Here is a 21659-nt window from a genome sequence, read left to right on the forward strand (position 1 = left end):
TATTAGTAGTATATTAACTATGGAGAGAGATGGCAACAGCCAGAGGGAGATTACTGTTAATAGTGGAGCAGGGGATGCAGACAATGCTAATCTTAAACAGCCTAGCCTGCCCCTGATGATCCTGCTCCATTTGCCTTTTCTCTATCTAATTTATAACTAGTATAACTATTTTAAGCATGTAATCTGTACTTGATTGTTATTTTGTTGTCGGGGGAGAGATGGGGATTGTTTTATTGCTTATTATGTTATGTTATCTCGATTATTATGCCATGTCATGTTATTTTAACATATGTAATTTGATATTGATAGTTGTTCTGCTGCCAGGGAAGTGCTGGGGATTGCCATTTAAATTATTACGCTATGTTATGCCTCCATTATTATGCTATGTATTTTGGATTTTGTACTCTGTATTCTTTATATTTTTGTATAATTACTTCATTGCTATAATATTGCTGTGATGTATTTGAGGGGGGTGTATTTTCTAATTTTTATGAATTGTTTTGTAATCTGCCTTGAATCCACAAGGAAAAGGCAGATTATAAATAAACCGTATCATCATCATCATCATCATCATCATCATCATAGTAACAATAGATTTCACAGCTGTGCAGTTGATTATGTAATAGATGCCATGGCCCAGGGCTCAACCTTTGTGCAAATCAATTCACTCCCATCCTCCAAGCTGACAATAAGGCAGGTGTGCATGTACTTGTGGGATGACTGGCTGCACAAGGGACCACACTTCTGTAGCCATTACTGTGACAACCGAATGACTCCGCAGGATGGCATCCATTGATAGTAAACATCTTTCTCTCATGTCCTTTTCCTTCATTGCCTTGTCCTCCTTTGTAGTGAAGACAGGGATGCTCTTTTTCCAGGATGTAGGGCATGCCCAAAATAACAGTTCTGGCAAAAGAGTAGGATACATAATAATAATAATAATTTCATTCTTCCTAGTCATGCTCAAAGTGGAGGACATTTTGGGAATTCCTCCTGGACAGAAGGCTTAGCAAAGAAGGGCATGTCACTGAAAAAGAGGGCACCCTGCCCTCACCACAAAGGAGGACAAGGCAATGGAGATGAAGGGATATTTGAGGAAAATAGGTAGGACGTGCCCAAAGAAAAGCTAAAACACACTAGAATATCTGAGTCCTAGTCCTGGGAAAAGAGTGGGATATAAAGAAGAAGAAGATGATGATGATGATGATGATGATGGATAAAGAGATAATAGATATTAAATACGCTTGTGGTTCATGACTGAGTGAGAGGCTGCAGTACAGGCCTCCAACCACTGCGCCGCCAGGGCTCTGGCCAGGCCCAGGGAGGGAGGGAGGGAGGGAGGCCTTGTTGCCGCCGCCTCTTCCAGGAGGAGCCCTGGCCTAGTGGCCCTAGAGCTCCTCCGGAGTCTCTCCGCGGCCTCTCCTTTCGGGCTGTCGGTGTCCGGGAAGCCGGGATGACCCAAGCGGAGAAGGGGGAAGGGGCAGCGGCGGCTGCGGCGGCGGCTGCTTCGGAGAACGGGAAGGAGAAGGAGCGCGACAAGGAGAAGGAGCAGCGCGGCGCCAAGAGGCCCATCGTCCCCGCCGCCGTCGCCGAGCCCCTCCAGGAGGTCAGGGCCCTCTGCCGCCTCCTCAGGCAGCAGACACTCCCGCGGAGATGGGGTTGTTGCTGCTGCCGAGTGCCTTCGAGGCCCTCCTGGCCTCTGGCCGCCCTCAGGCAGTGGGCCTCCTCTGCTGGGGTTCTCTTGGCAAGGCTTCCTGAGGATGGGGCTTGCCTTGGGGCTGAGAGAGTGTGGCTCGCCCAGGGTCGCCCTCTGGGTCTCCATGCCAGAGCCAGGATTCGAACCCTGGCCCCCAGCAGAGGCCTACGTCCAGCCCTCAAAACACTAAGATGTTTATCACACTATACAGTACTCTTATAGTGCTACTATGCCACTTTGACTCCTCTAGCTGCCTCCTGTTGCATTCTGGGATTGGCAGTTTTAAGGAGGGCTATTTAGAGAACTTCTCTGCCTGAGAATTCTAAATACCCCTCCTTAAAACTGCCAATCCTAGAATGCAACAGGAGGCAGCTAGAGGAGTCAAAGTGGCATAGTAGCACTATAAGAGTATAGTGTGATAAACATCTAAGTGACTGCCATTGTTGTTGTTGTGAGGCTTCAGGTCGTTTCTGACTGAATGGCCACCCTAAAGAGAAGCTCTCCCTGGGTTGTATTGGCACGTTTCTTCGGAAAGGGTTTGCCACTGCCTTCCTCTGAGGAGGCTGAGAGAGTGTGACTCGAACCCTGGTCTCTAGAATCCGAGAGCCATTGGGTCTCAGTGCCCAGAATGGCTGTTTGGAGAGAGATCTTAAAGCACCACAGAGAGAAGTTGGAAGCATGAACTTTTGTAGACTTCAGTCTACTTCCTCAGATGCTTCTGGTATCATTACTATTATTTAGAGAGATCTTGTAGCACCTTTGAGACTAACCAAAGAAACAAGTTGGCAGCATGAGCTTTCATAGACTTCAATCTACTTCCTCAGAAGGTTTTGGTATTTTTATTATTGTCATTATTATTGTTATTATTATTATTATTAAGAGAGATCTTGTAGCACCTTTGAGACTAACTAAAGATGTTGGCAACATGAGCTTTCCTAGACTTCAGTCTACTTCCTCAAAATGCATTTGGTTGTTGTTGATGATGATGATGATGATGTTGTGTGCCTTCAGGTCGTTTCTGACTTAATGGCCTCCCTAAAGAGAAGCTCTCCCTGGGTTTTATTGGCACGTTTCTTCAGAAAGGGTTTGCCACTGCCTTCCTCTGAGGAGGCTGAGAGAGTGTGACTCGAACCCTGGTCTCTAGAATCCGAGAGCCATTGGGTCTCAGTGCCCAGAATGGCTGTTTGGAGAGAGATCTTAAAGCACCACAGAGAGAAGTTGGAAGCATGAACTTTTGTAGACTTCAGTCTACTTCCTCTAAATGCATTTGGTTGTTGTTGTTGTTGTGAGGCTACAAGTCGTTTCTGACTGAATGGCCACCCTAAAGAGAAGCCATCCCTGGGTTTTATTGGCACGTTTCTTCAGAAAGGGTTTGCCACTGCCTTCCTCTGAGGAGGCTGAGAGAGTGTGACTTGCCCAGTGGGTTTCCATGGCCGATTCAAACCCTGGTTTCCAGAATCCTAGTCTAGCGCTCAAACCACTATGCCAGACTGGGTCTCAGTACCTAGGGTTTCCATGGCCATGCCAGGATTCGAACCCTGGTCTCCAGAGTCCTAAGTCCAGCCTTCAAACCACTAAGCTTTGCCATGGCCTTCCTCTGAGGAGGCTGAAAGAGTGTGACTTGCCTAAGGTCAGCCCCAGGGGTTTTCCATGGCTTAGCCGAGATCCTCCAGAATGGCATCACCTTGTTGTTGTTGTTGTTTTAATGGCTGTGCTGCTGCCACATTTCAGGATGAATGCGGTTTGACATAGCTTTAACTGGGATGGCTCTTGCCAATAAAACCCTTAAGGGTCACCATAAGTTGGAAATGACTTGAAGGCAGATAATGGCTACATGCACACTGCGGAAATAATGCCATTTGACACCACTTTAACTGCCGTGGCTCCATGCTATGAATACCTGGGATTTGTAGTTTTCTGGGGACCAGTCTCTGTGACAGAGAAGGCTAAATGTCTCACAAAAGATGTTGTTGTGTGCCTTCAAGTCATTTGTGACTTATGGGGTTTTCTTGGCAAGGTTTGTTCAGAGGTGGCATCTTCTGAGGCTGAGAGTGTATGACGTAGAACTACAAATCCAAAATTTCCTTGGCATTCAGGCATGGCAGTGAAAGCGGTGTCTGGCTGCATTTATTTCTTTAGTGTAGATGCTGCAGATTAAGTCTTAGTTTATACAGTGGGGGCCCTTGGTATCTGCTAGGGTTTGGTTCCAGGACTCCTCCCCAGTGGATAATAAAATCTCTAGATGCTCAAGCCCCATTATATACAATGGGATAGTGAAATGGTGTCCCTTATATAAAAAATGGCAAAATCAAAATTTGCTTATTGGAATTTATATTTTTAAAAATATTTTCAAGCTGTCGATGGCTGGATAAATACATACAAAAAGATCCATGGATATGGAGGTCCTACTGTACATTTATCCAAATGAGGTGGATAAGGTGTTTCCAGAGTTGCACCACTCCATGCATCTGATCAAGTAAGCTTAGGCTGCATCCACACTGCAGAAATAATCCGGTTTGAAACCAGCAACAAACTACACTTCCCAGAATTCTGTTGAATCATAGAATCATAGAATTATAGCATTGAGCCACAGCAGTTAAAGTGGTGTCGAGTGGGATTATTTCTGCACTGCGGATGCAGCCTCTGTCTAGCAAAGTGTATGCTACTAACTTCTTTCTTTCAGTTAGTCTCAATGGTGTTACAAGACCCCTTTGAATCATTCAAGTTAGGTAGTATCAAGTTTGAATTTACTTTCTGCTGGTCTTGTCTTCTTCACAGGGTTGTAGACATGCCATGAAAACCAAATGCACATGCATAGGATGCGGGAAAGCAGGGTACATGGTTCAGCAGTACTATATGCAAAAAGGGCTTTAGGATTGTTATCAGTCATAAGTTCAACATGAACCAGCAGTGTGATGCTGCATAAAGAAGGCCAGTGCTATTTTAACCTGCATGAATAAAAGCATAGTTTCAAATTCAAGGGAAGTAATAGCATCCCTATATTCTGCACTAGTCAGGCTTCATCTGGAGTATGACATTTACTTCTGGTTGCTTCATAATAAGAAGGATGTAGGCAAGTTGGAGTAGGTTCAGAGAAGGGCAACAAGGATGTTAAGTGGAATAGAGGAGAGGTTGAAGTAGCTGGGCTTGTTCAGCTTGGAGAAGAAAAGACTGAGGGGATGACATGATTGTACTCCAACAAATATCTTCAGGGCAGCCACAGAGAAGAGAGGAGGGGCAGGCCTGCTCTGTGCTGCCCAGAAGGGTAGGTCCATGTCTAATAGTTTTAAGTTACAGGAGAATAAATTTTCATAGAATTATAGAACCATAGAGTTGGAAGAGACCACAGGGGCCAGTCAATTCAACCCCCCATGCAGCAACTCACAAAGCACCCCCGACAGATGGCCATTCAGCCTCTGATTAAAAACCTCCAAAGAAGAAGACTCCAGCAAACTCTGAGACAGTGGTGTTCCAAAGTCAAACAGCTCTTACTGTCAGGAAGTTCCTCCTAATGTTTAGGTGGAATCTCTTTCCTTGTAGTTTGAATCCATTGCTCTGGGTCCTAATCTCTGGAGCAGCAGAAAACAAGTTTGCTTCATCCTCAACATGACACCCCTTCACATACGTAAATCATATCTCCTCTTAAACGTCTCTTCTCCAGGCTAAACATACCAAACTCCCCCAAGTCTCTCCTCATATGCATGACTTCCAGACCCTTCACCATTTTGGTCACCCTCTTCTGGACATGTTCCAGCTTCTCATCATCCTATTTTGTTTGAATGTTAAAAGGAACTTTGTGACTGTGAGAATGGCTTGGTGATGGAATCAATTGCCTAGAAAGGTGGTGGGGTCTTCAAAATGACGCTAGGGATGCTTTACCTGATGATCTGCATTGGGCTGGATGGCCCATGAGACCCCTTCCAACACTGTGATTCCACAATGAGTAAAGCTCTTCCCCCTTCACTGTTTTATTGCAATAGCTCCCCCAAACAGCCATTCTTCAGGGAAGCATCCGGCACCTAAAGGCACCAAATTCCACCCGATCTTGAAAGCTAAGCAGTGTCAGCCCTGGTTAGTACTTAGATGGGAAACCACCAATGAATACTAGGTGCAGTAGGCTATATTTCAGAATAAGGAGTTGGCAAAACCACCTCTGAGTGTTCCTTGCCTAAGAAAACCCCATTAAAACCTCATATATTGATATGCAACTTGAAGGCACACACACACACAGCTCAAGGGGGAAATTACTTAAATTTCCAACACTGTAAGAGGGGATAGATTTTCAGAAAGTTGTGGGCTGTTTATTTAGACATCTACAAAGCCTTTAGTGGTATTCTTTAAACTATTTTGTTTTGTCTTTTAGCAAATACAGAGCAACTTCATTGTGGTGATACATCCCGGCTCAATGACCTTGCGGATTGGCAGAGCAACAGACACACTTCCTGTCAGCATTCCTCACATCATTGCAAGAAGACACAAACAGCCAGGGCAACCCATACACAAAGACAGTTGGCTTCTTAGAGAAGGACTCAATGTAAGTCCTACACATTTGAGTGAACCAGTAGCTGTGCATTTGAAATGCATTGTTTTCTAAACTCAGCCTCTTGTGCTTAATTTGCATAGCCATCCACACTTCTCAAAGAGTGTACCTGGATTGTGCAGTAACACCTGGTCTGTATAGTGACTTGTGTTTGTCTTGCATCATGTGAGCCAGTTTCATATGGGAATTGACAAAGGCTATGGCATTAGGTTATACATTGCTCTAGATTGAAGAGGGGTAAACCTAACACTGGGGACCACATTGCACAAGATTATTTTTGACAGATATCAGTGCTGTGTGAGAAAACAGCAAGTACACTGTCATTTTTATGTACATGTGTGTACCTTTTTGTTTTATCGGTGTAATTAGCTGTCTCATGTGTACAAGTTCTTTTTTTTTTTAAAAAAAACTTGTGTAGTGCATGGATGGAAAATTATTATTTTATTTATTTATATCCCGCCTTCCTCCCAGTACATGGACTCAAGGCAGCTAACAAAATTTAAAACAGTCTTGTTTAAAAACCCTTGGTCTTTCAGATGTTGAAATCCAACTCTCATTAAAAAAAATACAAGAACATTGCACTACCTGCCTGCAGATATATACTTAGAACTGTGATCTAATAAGATCTTTATTCTAGGAGGGGTAGTTAAAAGATGGTGAGAAAAATCAATCACATGGGGTAATAGTTTGGAATTTTATAAATATATTTTTTTGCAGAAAGGCATATTTGGTATAGTCTTTGTGTGCTCTACTGGCTACTGTAATATCCATTGTAAAGAGGTATTTCTGTTTTATAGAGGAAAGCCAATGTCTTGTTTGTTTTCATTTAGAAACCTGAAAGTACTGAACAAAGACAAAATGGTCTTAAAATGGTTGACCAAGCAATATGGTCCAAAAAGATGTCAAACGGTGCCAGACGTATACCAGTGTCACCTGATCAGGTATCCTATCTGTGCATTGTCATTAATAGAAATTATGTTTTTGTGGTATAAAAGCAGCAGTCTGCTGGCACCTTATAATAAATGGGCTGAGCAATCTTGTAGGGAGCAGAATAGAGGTTGTGGTGAAGGAGCATTGGCTTCATTTCTGTGGCGTGTTGAGCGAACAAAATCCAGTGGATTTGCATCCTTCCCTGAGCTGCTCCCATCACCCACCTTTTTACCTCTTAAAGCTGGAGAAACACTGATACAGGCAGGAAGTGTCACACCAATTTCCCACTTAATACAGAGGGAATAGCTGCAGTAGCAGAACTTCCTGCCAAGGAGGACCTCTGTGAATGAGCTTTCCTCTCTCTGGGCAGATGTAGAGGTTCACCAGGTGGAATACAGCCACCCAAGGGACCATAGGATTGCTCCTTTCATTTTTTCACATTAGTTGAAGGGGTAGGAAGGCATCATAGCTCAGTGACAGAATGCACATCCCACATTCAGAAAAACTTAGGCCCCATACAGACTGGCCAAAATAAAGCTGCTTCGGGCCACTTTGGAGGTATGCTGTTTAAATGATGCATGCATCCTAAGAATTCAGAAGCTGCGCCAAAGCCACATTCCAGTCCTTAGGACTGGAGCGTGAATTTCATGTGGCTTCCAGACTCTTCGGATGCATGAATCATTTAAACAGCATATCTCCAAAATGGCCTGAAGCAGCTTTATTTTAGCCTGTCTGTATATGCCCTTAGTCTGCTGAAAAAAGGGTGATGTGAAAGCCTCTCCCTGAGACTTATGCAGCACTACCAGTCAGAATCTGGGCTTAGAGCAGTGGCCATGCTGGCTAGGGGTTATGGGAGTTGTAGTCCTAGAAGTAAATAAATACCATCATATCATCATATGCTGTACAGTAAATTCAAAGCTCTGGTCCGAGTTGATTCTATGATTCTAGGCTTTAAGGTGCCACAAGACTGCTGTATTTTATTTTATTTTATGTTTTGCCATGTGCAGGTGAAGCAGCTCTCAGTGTTATTTAAGGTGCTACCAGACTGACTGTTACTTTTGGTACAACAAAGTAATACTCCTCTGGAGCTTTATTTCTTTGGATCAAGTTTAAGCAATTCAAGCAGCATTTACCAACACATACACACAGATTCACCTGTCTTTAGACAGCATATGAATAAAATAATACACATTCAGACCTAGATGAGTTTCAAGTATGCTAATATTTTCCCACTCTTATTTCATGTTTGGAATTTACATTTTTTAGGCTCGATCTTATAACAGACAGATGAGACCTGCCATTTTAGAACACAGCTCTGGGACAAAATGGACAAACACTGGACATCACCCAGAATATGTTGTTGGAGAAGAAGTAAGTATCAGTCTCCTTGCCTATCTAACTTGGACTTAACAACTGCATAGCCATGTGTATTTTTAAAAGTTGTACTTGGATCATCAACAATGGCTGTGTACAAAGTAATTAGCCAACGTGAGAAGCCCCCCCCCCTTTTTTTTTTTTTACTCTCTCAACATTTACCTAGATTATATCTGGGTACATTGGTGGGCTGAAGATAAAAAAGAAGGACAGAAACCTCTTGTAAGCTTTCTTTCCTGGTTATCTCTTGACCAGCCAGATTTATAAGCCTCAAGTGAAGAAATAAGCAGGAGTGAACATAGTTGCAAATGAAGTGGGTGGGTGGCACAATCTTTAGATGGGGTTATTTTTCCCCTATGTGGCCTAACAAATATTGGCTTTTTATTACCACCTTCAAATGACATTTTGTTATTGTAAAAGTTTCAAACTAATAGGAGTCCAGGCTGTATCTAATTTGTTCTTCCTTAATTTTTTTGTAACACTTGTCCAATAAAGGAAAGTGGAAACTGAACTGGGCTGCCTTGTACATTCAGTGCAGCTGTGATTTGGTTTCTTCAGTAGAGGCAAGTAAGAACACTGTGGCAAAATGCTGCATATGAGTTTTCCTCATTTTTGTTAAAATTTTGTTCCTTGTTAAAAATAAAAGCTAAACTGCGTTGTATGCTGCAGTATATTTAGAAAATTGCATTACATATCATTTTATAATTATTTATTTTTCTCACTAATAGGACTCTAATTGCTCATTGCAGTTAAGACTGATTTTTAGTTTTCTGAGTGGCAACTGTTTTTGCAGATTTCCCTATGAGAAACAAAACAACACTAGAAGGCTATCCTTTAAAACTTGCATTTTTCACTTTTTCTTCTGTCTCTCTGATATTGCCCCTACTAGATGTTCGTTCAGATTTTTTTTACAGATGGGACGGGGAAACTGTGATGCATGGGCTACTCTATGATGGCATGGGCATGTCAGCAAATGTGTGCACATGCATATATATACATGGCAGGAGGGAGAGATAGATGGCACAGTAAGGGAGAATGGTTGACAGGGAGGTAGAATGGGGAAATGCACAGGAAGGAGGGGATGGAGTGATTTTCAAACAGTGTGGCGGGACCCCCAGAGGTCATGAGAGTTGCTAAAGGGGGCATAAGACTTGGAGGCCCTGTTCCCTCCACCTCATCTCAAACTTTTTAATGTGTAAAATTTACACATGCATTCAGCTAAATACTAAATTTACATAAATAAAACTGATCTAATGTGAAGTTGAAGGCTTTCATGGTCAGTATCCATAGTTTTTTGTGGGTTTTTCGGGCTATGTGGCCATGTTCTAGCAGAGTTTCTTCCTGACATTTCGCCAGTATCTGTGGCTGCCATATTCAGAGTAATGTCATTTCCTTATAAAATGTCAAAATAGTGTGAATGAAAATATGCACACTAAATGAACAAAATGTTTTTATTTATATACTATGTTAGAATCATAGAATCGTAGAGTTGGAAGAGACCACAAGGGCCATCCAGTCCAACCCCTTGCCATGCAGGAAATCTCAATCAAAGCATCCCCGACAGATGGCCATCCAGCCTCTGCTTAAAGACCTCCAAAGAAAGAGCCTCCACTACACTCCGAGGGAGTGTGTTCCACTGTCAAACAGCCCTTACTGTCAGGAAGTTCCTCCTAATGTTGAGGTGAAATCTCTTTTCCTGGAGCTTGCATTCATTGTTCCAGGTCCTGTTGAATGGGGAGAGAGTGACGTTCATGTGTATATGTAAAGGGGTAAAAGGTTTGAGTACCCCTGCTATAAACTCTTCCCACTGTCACTTTTGGCTTTGCTACTCATCATATGCTGTACAGTAAACTTTATGAAAGTTTTAATGATTATATTTTGAATGAGATTTATTTTGTTTTGTTTTACTCCTTACACTTCAGAATTCCCAGTAACTTAATTTTCTAGATCTTGTATGGGTAAATTAACAACATAAAATACAAAACAGCTATAAAACAATGAGGGTAAAATTATAAATGTAACAGTCCAGTTGAACTTCCACTGAATTTTGCTGTTTCTGTCAGCATTGGCACGCACACTTGGCTGCTGCCTCCCAAGAAGCCCTAAAATTCTTAAGGGTAGAAAGCTTCAGAAAGAGAAGGACAACCCAATTTGGATGTCAACAAATATGGAAGTACAGCATAAATAAATAGAAATAATTAAACTAGAGGCAAAAATAAGACAGAGAAAATATGTTGGGTTTTTCTTTTCAGGCATTGTATGTTAACCCTCTGGACTGTTACAGTATTCATTGGCCTATCCGACGAGGACAGCTTAATCTTCACTCACTACCCGGTGGCTCCCTTACAGCAGTCCTAGCTGATCTTGAAGTAATATGGTCACATGCAATCCAGAAATATTTAGAAATACCTCTGAAAGATTTGAAGGTAAGCTGTGACTTGCTTCAGCTGAATGTGACTGTGACCCTGATTTTCCATCATTCTTTTTGTAAAAGAATTTGGCCACTAAAGCCATTTGTAGTGAAGTAACAGTTTTTTCCACATATCTCTCCCCTGGGGTCATCTAATGGCCCTGATGTGTTTTACACCTTTTAGGATAAGAAGCAAAAAGTCAGCACTGAAACAGAAGGCCATAACGTTGGAGTTAAATTCAACAGAAATGGACAGGAGAAGGTAGACTAAGTAGAAAAACTAGCAAAGCAAAGGTTATACAGTGAGTCCTTGGTTTGGTTCCAGGACCACCTGTGGACTGCGAAATCTGTGGATGCTCAAGTCCTATTAAATAAAATGTCATTGTAAAATAGTATCCCTTATATGAAGTGGCAAAATCAAAGTTTGTTTTTTGGAATTTTTTTTGGGGGGGGGGGGTCACTTCAAGCCATGGGTGGTTGAATCCTTGGATGCAGAATCCGTCAATAAGGAGGGCCAACTGTGGTAGTCTTAAAATTTTAGCACAGGGCACGGGTATTAAAATTTTAGCACAGGGCACAAAAAATGGGATCTGGGAAGTGCTGAAAAGAAAGTAGAAGAACTGAAGTTTTGAAGTAGGTAAATAAGCTTTGTATCAACTTAGGCTTACAGAGCATATAATAACCTTGCCAACAGAAACAGAATTTGAGATGCAAGGGCCATTTGAGTGAGCTGGAGAAAAATTATGGGGAAAATGTGGCATAACAGAACCCAAACCTGTTATGTTTGCTGGTGCCCTAACTGAAATACCTATATGGTGAAAATAACCATTTATTTATTTATTTCAGTTTCCTAACTTTCTCCATGAAGAAGAATTCTAATTTTTCTTCTCTTTCTCAGTATTACAGATGCATTTTATTAATTCCAGACATTTATAATAAACAACATGTGAAGGAAATAGTAAACATGATCCTAATGAAGATGGGCTTCTCAGGTAAGAAAGCAGTGTCCTCTGTAGACATCCACCATGGATGTTATGGAAGAATTTGGAAATGTTACTGCTTTGGATTAAAATTCCCCGAATCCCTCAAACTACATGCCCATGTAGATGTATACAGATACCAGCTGCTGTTAACTTCGGTGTTCTCACAGACTCCAAAACTGAGAACTGCTTTCCAATGATTGCTGTTACATGATGGTGGTATATATTGTTAGATATGGGAAGCAGTATGGAAATGGATATGATGATGACAACGATGATATATATTATCATATGAATACTACAACATGATTGTGTACGTTTTTCCAACCATTTGGTACACATCTGCAGACATCCACATACAACTGTATGGGATAGCAGCTCAGTTTTTGTATGTAGGTGGCATGTTGCTTGATATAAGAGATAAAGAGATCTAGCTACAAGATTTTATTTAATGTCTCATTGCTTGTCAATCAAAGCTTAGAGATCAGCTGGAAGGTACAATGTCCTGGGTCATAGATGCAATATTAAATAGAAAGGCTGTGTTTTCAGAATTATTGTCATGGTGACAGATTGCAAATAAATGGATAGCTATAGGCATGTTTTATTTGTCCCTTTGTAGCATGTTTATGAACACTATGTCTGGGTATAAGCATAATCTGCCTGCTGTACTTTTCTCAGGAATAGTGGTGCATCAAGAATCTGTCTGTGCTACTTTTGGAAGTGGCTTAGGTAGTGCATGTGTTGTTGATGTGGGGGACCAGAAGACAAGTGTCTGCTGTGTTGAAGATGGTGTTTCACATCGTAACACCAGGTAACTATCAAAAAGCAGGAGTATTTATATATTTTAATATTCCTCCATCATAGTCTGATTGTGCCAAAGAGTGATATGCTAGGTAAAGTCCTTTTAATATATTATAATATTCAACATCCTACTGAGAAGCTTTTGACATAGCATTAAAATACCAGTACAGTTTTGTGTTTGTGACTTAGGGATTCCTGAAGTCAGTGAAGCATGTGTGTGCTGTTGCAGCAAACCATGGTTCTGATCAATGACATGAGTAGATGAGTAATACTCGATTTAACATTGTTGTTGTCATTTCTGATTTATGGTAACCCTAACCTTGAGGCTTTCTTGGCAAGATTTGTTCCAGAGCTGCCTTTGCCTTCAGTCTGAAGCCCAGAGAGACTTGCCCAAGGTCACTCAGTGGGTTTTCATGACTGAGTATGAATTCAAACCCTAGTCTCCATAGTCCAGCACTTCACTACATCATGCTGGCTTTCCAACATTATTCTGTAACATTATTCTATAACATTACTCTTAAGTTATTTAATCTTCCTGCCTCAAGATGCAAAGGTTTGTTTCAGAAAAAAAGACATCAGACCCCTAAATGCTCTTAATTTTTGTCTTAGGTTATGCCTTGCATATGGAGGCTCTGATGTGTCAAGATGCTTCTATTGGCTTATGCAGCGAGCTGGATTCCCTTACAGAGACTGTCATTTATCTAAAAAGACAGATTGCCTTCTCCTCCAGCACTTAAAAGAAACATTTTGTCATTTAGACCAGGTAAGGTTTAAGACCAAGCAAGAAGCCATACCCTCCTGCTTTGCTTTGTTCCATGCCCATCTTTTGATCTCTTTGCTTTCATCAAAAGGACCCTGTAGTTGTTAGATGTGTGATGAAAGATGACAGAGGTTTATGAAAGAAATTCTAAATATGACATCATTATTTCCTTGTGTCTCAAATTGTTAGAATGCAGGGACATCCAGTTCTCAGTTGCAATAAGGCAGTGGAGAAGTACTTGAGATTTGCTTGGAAGATCAGTTAAGCAGAATCACTTCAAAAAAATTACTGTTCGGATACTTCTTCATTTTTGTGCTACATTTCTTTATGAGTAGCTTTATTTGGTGCATTCAGGTGTTAGTGTTCCTATTATATCTTTATGCCATTCTGTAGAACCTGTCAAAAATAGTCACAGTGTAAGCTTCCTGTTTTGTTTGTATTCTGTATAACCTACCTGTGTGGAAAAGGCAGGAAAATAAATAATCCAATGAAATTGACAGGCTCAGAAGAAGTAGAACTTATCCCCAAAGGATATTGTTATGGCCACAGATTTAGATAGTTGTAAAAAAGATCAGTCAGATTCAGGGAGGATATTTCTGTGAACAGCTGTATTGAGGCTTTCTGAAAGCAATTTGTCTCCAGCGATGAGACACTGAGACCAAAGATCAGAGAGGATTCTCACTGTCATATGTTGCTTATGAGCTTCACAAAAACATCTTCTGACCATTAATGGAAATGCAGTGGTGGATATAGCTTTGCTGATACCTAGTAATACAGTTCTTTTGTTCTTTAGGAGCCATTTTTCTACATTACTCAAAAATGGCAACCTTTTCAATGCTATCTTTTCTGTATTCAGAAAAATTCAGAAGAACCAAACTGGATCAGACAAAAATCCTGTCTAGTCCATTCCATTCACAAAGTTGCTGATGAAGTTTATTTGTCTTCTTTTTAATTTGCAAAGGAACAATTGTTCAGGTCACTACAGGAGAAAGAAAAGCAAACATCATGAAAAAAAATTACAAGACTAATGTGGTTCTTCAGAAAACTTTGGCCTTTGCTGGTTTCCTATATATAGACTGTAATCCTAACTTAAAGTTTCACCAGCTTCAGGGAATTATGCAGAACTGTCTTTAACCAGCTGATCTCCGAGATCTGCCAACAAGGGAATTTATTATCAAAACTGTTTGTCTGGCAAAGATTTGCCTGAAGATGACCCCCAAAAAGAATACAAAGGGCAAAGTGAGGGAACTGTTGACATTCCATTAGCTTTAAAGTGCATCTAGCCTAAGAATGCAGCCACAATGCTGGCACAGCATTAGACCTGGATGAGTCTAAGTAGTTTGTGGCATCCATGGACAGGGAGGGGTTTGGATTCAGCACAGCTTCAGCTGGTCTAGTGTTCATCATGCTCAATAGGACTGAGGTGTTAATCAAAACTTCAACTCAGCCTTTTCAGCATTCTGCACTTCTGGCTTTTCAGCTGCTTCGTGTAACTTTATCCACTGCCTTATTGTTTTGAATGAAATTCCATTATGATTGTGAAAAGCATCTTGGCAAAAAACTGAAAGTACAAATTATTATTATTATTATTATTATTATTATTATTTATATCCCAACTTTTCCTAAGGAAATCAAGGGTTACAGAGTAAAATACAATAAACATACAATATAAAATAAGACTTTCATTTTAAAAAGAAATCCCAAGCTATTAATCAACCACCCTACCCCCTAATTTACTGGTGAGGGGAGAGAGTGGGGAAGAAAGAAGAGAAGCCTCTAGCCATAGGTGCTTTGGGAGGAAACAATGCATAGTTTGCCTGGTGGAATTTGATGCCATGTCTTCCTGATCCAGAAGGGAAGAACAACAGTGCTGCTGCTGCTGTTTCTTCAGCTCTCCATCTGTCAGTAAATGGTCACATTGGGGACCATATAGCAGCTAATAGGCGACAGGGAGGAGACAATGCATAGTTTGCCTGGTGGAACATATGCCATAACTTCCTGCTTCAGCCTCTGTTAACTATTAAAGATATAGGAGTCTTGTCTGTTATTCACCTTGGCTACTCTAGAGTAAGTCCAGTTAAACCTAACTTTGAATAAATATGTGTGTGTGTGTGTAGGTAGGTAGGTAGATATATATCTATATATTTAGATTGTAAGCCTGAGGGCAAGGAAATGTCTAATTTTAAAAAATTTAAGCTGCTCTGATAGCCTTTTGGCTGAAGAGTGGAGTATAAATACAATAAATAAATAAATAATCGATAGGATGTGTTGTAAAACATTAATGTCATTTTTCTGTGTTCTTTGTCAGGATTTATCTGGACTGAAAGACCATGAGTTCCAGGTCCGTCACCCAGATTCCCCAGCTTTGTTATATCAGTTGCGCTTAGGAGATGAAAAATTACAGGTAAACAATTATGTTGTGTTTCGGGAGCTGCAAAAGTCAAGTGGAAAAGGAGTGAGATTTATTATTTTCTGCAACTTACTTATCTAATCATTTTGTTTACTAGCTGTAATCATCAACAGATGTACACTAGTAGAAATATGACATAGCTAGTCATTACTTTTTAATACTGAACAGTCAGATTATATAGCATCAAATCAAATATTTCTTTCTACGTATGCTGTTGCTAAGAGTTGTGTTGCCTGGAATGCAGTTTGATTCTGTTACCTTGTTGTTTTAATTATAAAACATGTACAAGCCATTATTGGATGGAACTGTAAAAAAAAAAGTTTGCAAGAATGTGAAACCTTCCCCTTCTCTCACAATTAGGCTCCAATGGCATTATTTTATCCAGCAACATTTGGAATTGTGGGGCAGAAAATGACATCTTTACAACAGAGATCGCAAGGTGATCCTGAGGATCCACATGATGAACATTATCTCTTAGCTACACAAAGTAAGCAGGAGCAGGTGTGTTTGCAGCTGCTGCTTCTTTTTTTCTTCTCCTATGAGACTCATTCTCCACATAGATCTAATTATAATTAATTAAAACTTTACTTTCAGAGATTAGGTAGAGAATTATACTAATAGGGCAGGTTTAGAGGCAGTTCTAGTTTTGCATTACATTAGCACTGCGCAGTAATATTTGAGCTTGCACATTTCTCCTTCTGATGCAGACTCAATAAGGCTGTAAGTATTTGTTTCAGTTTTAGAATAACTACAGCTAAGGCCATGTCTGAACCTGGACAAAATGTGTATCATCTTGTGGTGGCTATTTGGAAGAAGGCAGCTTCAGACCATAGTTTATTAAGTTAACTTGTTTCAGCAAACCATATTAATCATTAAACAAATTGTGATTAATCTCAGATAAAAACAGTTCATCTTTTGACTGCTACACTAGAGAACGGTGCATGTCATCAGAAAGGGGAGCACATGAGTGTCAGGCTTCCTTGTAATTGAACACAACCTGGTGACATGCTATATCTGTGGCAAGGCTGATGCTTTAATTATTTCAGATCTTCCCATATGAATCACCATTTGGGGATCCTGTTTCAAACACCTTCCATGATGGATGGTGTAAGAAGTCAAGGCAGGACTTTCTCTGGAATAGCTTTGCTGCTGTGTAGTGCTTTCCCCATTGAAATAGCCATCTTTACTGAAAGCAGGGGACTGTAAATTGGTCAGCAGACTTTGGGAAGTCAGATTGTCAAACTGGATGGAGGAAAATGCTAAGTATGTTGACTATAGTCAATCCAGATGAGTGGAATATAAGAATAACATGCTAGTTTTGTTCATGTTATTTATTCTTTTACTTTGTATGAAAAGTGAGGAATAGTTTTGTGGCTTTATAGACAGGGATGTTGATGTCTTGTCTGCATGGCTGCTCAAACTTAACATTTTTAAAAAATAAGCTACAGAACATATAATGTAGTGTAATCTTCTTTAAAGATAACATATTGTGGATTTTTTGTTTGTTTCTGGCTTTGTAAGTCTGCAAAAGCAACAGCTGATCGGAAGTCCATGTCCAAGCCTAGTGGATTTGAGGGAGATGTGCGTGGCCAATCTGCAAGTGTTGCTGAAAATCTCTATCCTCCAGAAGTGGAGTTAGGCACTTCTCACGGAGAGTGTATTATTGGTGGAAATGATTCTGAAGAACCACTAACAGCTCACATGTCCAGAAAAACTGCTGTATCTCAGTTTGAAGGGAAAGCTTTAGGCCTTGACAAAGCAATTCTACATAGTATTGATTGCTGTGGTAAGAAAACTATATGCATTTACTGTATATACTCAACTATAAGTGGTGCTCATGTATAAGTCAAGGGCAGGTTTTGGAGTCAAAATTATGGATTTTGAAGTGACCCGTGGATAAATCAAGGATAAAAGAATGGAGCAAAGGATGTAAAGGATGAAGCAAAGGAAAACAGTGACAAAGAACTTACAAAATTCCAGCAAGCATAACTGTTTGTGCTCATCCTAAAGGATGGATGGATGGATGAGAAAGCAGGGGGAGGGGGAGAGGTCAGTGCTTCCAAGACAGATTAGACTTTTGCCTTTCACCAGGGGATGGTTCCTTTTTAAAAAGTAAGAGTTAAAATACAGTACTTAAATTGACCCATGGATAAGTCAACTCAGATTTTTTGGGACAATTTTTTTCACTAAAATTTATAGACTTATACATGAGTATATACAGTACTTATTATTTTTGGTATTATGGCCAAGATTGCATGTTTTCATCATCATAAAATACATCTCTTATTACCCATGGCCTGTTTATTACTGGTAACAACCTATAGAGCTATATACTGTCCATGTCCAGGTTATCTGAAGGACCATATTCTCCATATGAGTCTGCCTGTGTTTTGAGATCTGCTGGGGAAGTCCTTCTTTCTGTTCCACCGCCCTCACAGGTACATCTGGTGGGAACACAGGAGAGGACCTTCTCAGTAACTGCTCTCAGGCCTTGGAACTCCCTTCCTAGAGAAGTTAAACTGATGCCCATGTTGCTGTTATTCTGTGGGAAGATTAAGAGTTTTTGTTTTGCTTTGTTTCATCAGGCCTTTGAAGACTGCTCAGGATGGAAAGGGCCTTTCATAATGGGCTGCCTGCCAGTGTTTTATTTTTATTTTTAATGGTCAGCCCTTTAACTGTTTTTTCTTCTATTTATAGTTTAATTATATTTTTAAACTTTTGTATGCTGTTAACTTTTAGCTGTATTTATTTTGATTGTGTCAGAGTCCTGGACTGGTTAAAAATGTATGACATGATAACAATAACAGTAATAGAAATTTCAGTAGTAGTAATTGTGGCCAATTTGTCTTGAAGTAGCTGTTCACTAATTTGTATGGTTTTAAAGTATTCTTCACAATTTGTATATCATTTTTATGTTGGCGTTTTTCCAGCATCAGATGATACAAAGAAGAAAATGTATAGTTCAATCCTGGTAGTAGGAGGTGGTCTGATGTTTCACAAAGCCCAAGAATTTCTTCAACATAGAATTCTCAACAAAATGCCTCCTTCTTTTCGGAGAGTTGTTGAAAATGTAGAAGTCATTACCAGACCCAAGGTACTTCCGTATAGATTATTTATATTGGGGTAAAAATTCAGTGGCTGAGAGTGAGGACAAGGTGATTAATATTTAAGGAAAGACAAATGTGCTATTTAGAAAGATAGTTAACTGAAATTTATAATTGAATATATTGGCCTATACAGAGAGCTGTTCATATGCTTTATTGACAAAAGCATGAAATATAGGAGGAATGAATACAATGCAACCCAAGGCTGTTTTTGTGATCTTTAATGCTTAGACTCCCTGGACTGCCCTTTTTGGGACAAAAAATTGCTTATCCTGGAAGCCTACACATCACTTTTGAATATATGGCTTGGGTCTAGGCTATTTGAACGATCATATCTCCCTTTACAAACCCACTAGATCACTGAGATCATCCGGAGAAGCCCTCCTCTCTGTCTCACCACCATCTTAGGTGCGTTTGGTGGGAGCAAGAGAAGGCCCTCCCGGTGGCTTCTCCCAAGCTCTGGAATGCCCTCCTTAGAGGGGCCAGGCTGACTCCATCCCTGCTTTCATTTCAGCAGCAGATAAAAACATTTTCATGCCACCAGGCTTTCTCATACTGACATGGGTGCTGTACAAGTTTTATAAATTTAAATTTTAAATTTGAATATGTAATGTTTTTAATTTTTGAAATTGTTTCTTTCTTAAACTTTGTATTTTTTAATGCTTTGCATTGTTTTAGCTTGGACTGTTTTAAATTTTGCTAGCCGCCTTGAGTCTCTGTACTGGGAAGAAAGGCAGGATATAAATAAATCAAAGAAGGAGGAGGAGGAGAAGTAGCAAGTCCTGTCTTTGGATTTCAGTAATGTTTTTTCAAAGGATGATTTTATGGAGACATTAGGGAATTTCAGAAACCTCCAGAGATTTTGTTTTGTGGTTTGACATTTCTGGCAGTCCATGTGGCTCCTGCAGTTCCCACAGCAGAAAATTGGTGCCTGGACCCACCACAGTTGCTCTTACCTGAACTGCAGTGTTGCACAAGGAGCTTAACTAACATATAAGACTCAAAGAGTCATCCTCTCTACTTAAAATTAAGACATAGCATTAGTGCAGCATCAACAAAATGATCCTTTTTGATACATACACATAAAGTGTATGTTTGTGCTCATTTATGTTTATGGATATTATCAAGGAATTTTTAAACAAGACATATTTTGCAGTAAAATTTAGCCACATTTCTGAAATAGGAATCGTATTAAAGTAAAATATGTGAGATAGTGATATTTAGATTTCACTAACTGCCTGTCCATTCTTTTCCTGTCTGTTTTAAACTTAGGATATGGATCCTCGCTTGATTGCTTGGAAAGGGGGTGCTGTTTTAGCATGCCTGGATACAACACAGGAGCTCTGGATATATCAACGAGAATGGCAGCGTTTTGGTGTCCGAATGTTACGTGAAAGAGCAGCTTTTGTGTGGTGATACAGTAAAGTTTTAGAGATGATGGAATGATGGTTGTAATGTTTTTCCTTTAGAATTCCAAACTTGCCCATGATCCTTTTTTTTAAATAAAATAAAATAAAGGAAATGTGTATGTGTTCTGTAACATTTTAAAAATGAGGGTGTAACAATAATAGAGAATTTCTACTCTTTTGAGCAGTATCAGTGAATTCTGTGGGTCTAATCTAGCTACAGTGAGTTGTGAATAAGCCAGTCTTTCTCAAGCAAAACATAATGGCCTTTGGTATGTTATAGGAAGGATGCTGATGGAAGGCAGGGGATCACAAGAAACAAAGATTTGGTCCAAAACTATAGACTGCCAAACAAAAATTTATTTTTCCATCGAAACACGTATTACATTTGTAGGAAAAGAAAATCAACATTTTACAACTTCTTTGAGACATTTGTACTTCTTGGACATCTGTTTGCTGAATTTGAAGAAAGAATAAGTATGTGTTTGTCTTCTTCCCTCTCTACTGCAATAAGAATGAATAATTCTTAACATGAATGACTATTTGTAACTTTCAGAGTTTGGAGTAATAATACCATCTGAATATCTGAGATACTCAAGCCTCCATGCTTCAGTACCAACATACCACTCTTTCAATTATAAAAATATGAAACTTTTTTCTTTTGAAAAGCATTGTACTTCTATCATGTAGGTTAGCAAAATCAGCTCTCAAAGCCCAGTTCGGAATTTGCTGGCTTCCCAGAAAAGGGCTCGGTGAGCACCAACAATGGAACAGTGGTTCACTAGTGCTTCTAGCATCCCTTCTTGGTTTTATCCCCAATAAGTAATTGTATTAGCTGTTACAGAGGGCACGTGGCTGTAAACACATAGTAGCAAGACAAAACCAGCTTTTTGTATAATCTGTTACTGAGACATTTGTCCTTCTCAGGCTGCATCCACACTGCAGAAATAATCCAGTTTGACACCACTTTAACTGCCATGGTTCCATGCCATGGAAGTCTGGGATTTGCAATTTATTGTGGCACAAAACTACAGTTCCCAGAATTCCATAGCATTCCATATCATTCATCCATGACAGTTAAAGTGATGTCAAACTATTTCTGCTGTGTGGATGCAGCCTCCGACATCTATTTTGCTGGCTTGAAATACTTTGATACAAATTATCTATTAGAAGGGCTTAACCTTCTGCTAAAGCAGTAACTGCAGTAATTAATAAATATAAATACTCTATGTCAGTGATGGTGGATCT

The 21659-nt window shown here is 40.0% G+C and overlaps 1 protein-coding gene across 6 annotated transcripts in view; it reads left to right on the forward strand.

Annotated features, from left to right (window-relative positions):
• Positions 1-1363: 1363 nt before the first annotated feature.
• Positions 1364-21659, forward strand: part of ACTR8 (actin related protein 8) — a 29021-nt gene continuing 8725 nt past the window's right edge. Inside the window, exons 1-15 of one of the 6 annotated variants that reach the window (XM_089522659.1) lie at positions 1364-1606; positions 6060-6230; positions 7067-7177; positions 8433-8537; positions 10012-10221; positions 10793-10966; positions 11135-11212; positions 11849-11942; positions 12609-12741; positions 13341-13494; positions 15800-15895; positions 16262-16402; positions 17423-17687; positions 18832-18995; positions 20278-20888. In XM_089522659.1, coding sequence (XP_089378785.1) covers positions 1454-1606; positions 6060-6230; positions 7067-7177; positions 8433-8537; positions 10012-10221; positions 10793-10966; positions 11135-11212; positions 11849-11942; positions 12609-12741; positions 13341-13494; positions 15800-15895; positions 16262-16402; positions 17423-17687; positions 18832-18995; positions 20278-20421 — 2193 coding nt within the window. In that variant the 5' untranslated portion in view covers positions 1364-1453 and the 3' untranslated portion in view covers positions 20422-20888. Of the gene's footprint in view, positions 1607-6059; positions 6231-7066; positions 7178-8432; positions 8538-10011; positions 10222-10792; positions 10967-11134; positions 11213-11848; positions 11943-12608; positions 12742-13340; positions 13495-15799; positions 15896-16261; positions 16403-17422; positions 17688-18831; positions 18996-20277; positions 20889-21659 lie in introns of those variants that run through there. The other 5 variants (XM_089522680.1, XM_089522669.1, XM_089522688.1 and 2 more) reach the window with 5 other exon arrangements.

Source organism: Sceloporus occidentalis, unplaced genomic scaffold (assembly GCF_023333645.1).
Source record: "Sceloporus occidentalis isolate IW3139 unplaced genomic scaffold, rSceOcc1.0.p SCAF_1, whole genome shotgun sequence".
In the NCBI taxonomy this organism is placed as follows: Eukaryota; Metazoa; Chordata; class Lepidosauria; order Squamata; family Phrynosomatidae; genus Sceloporus; species Sceloporus occidentalis.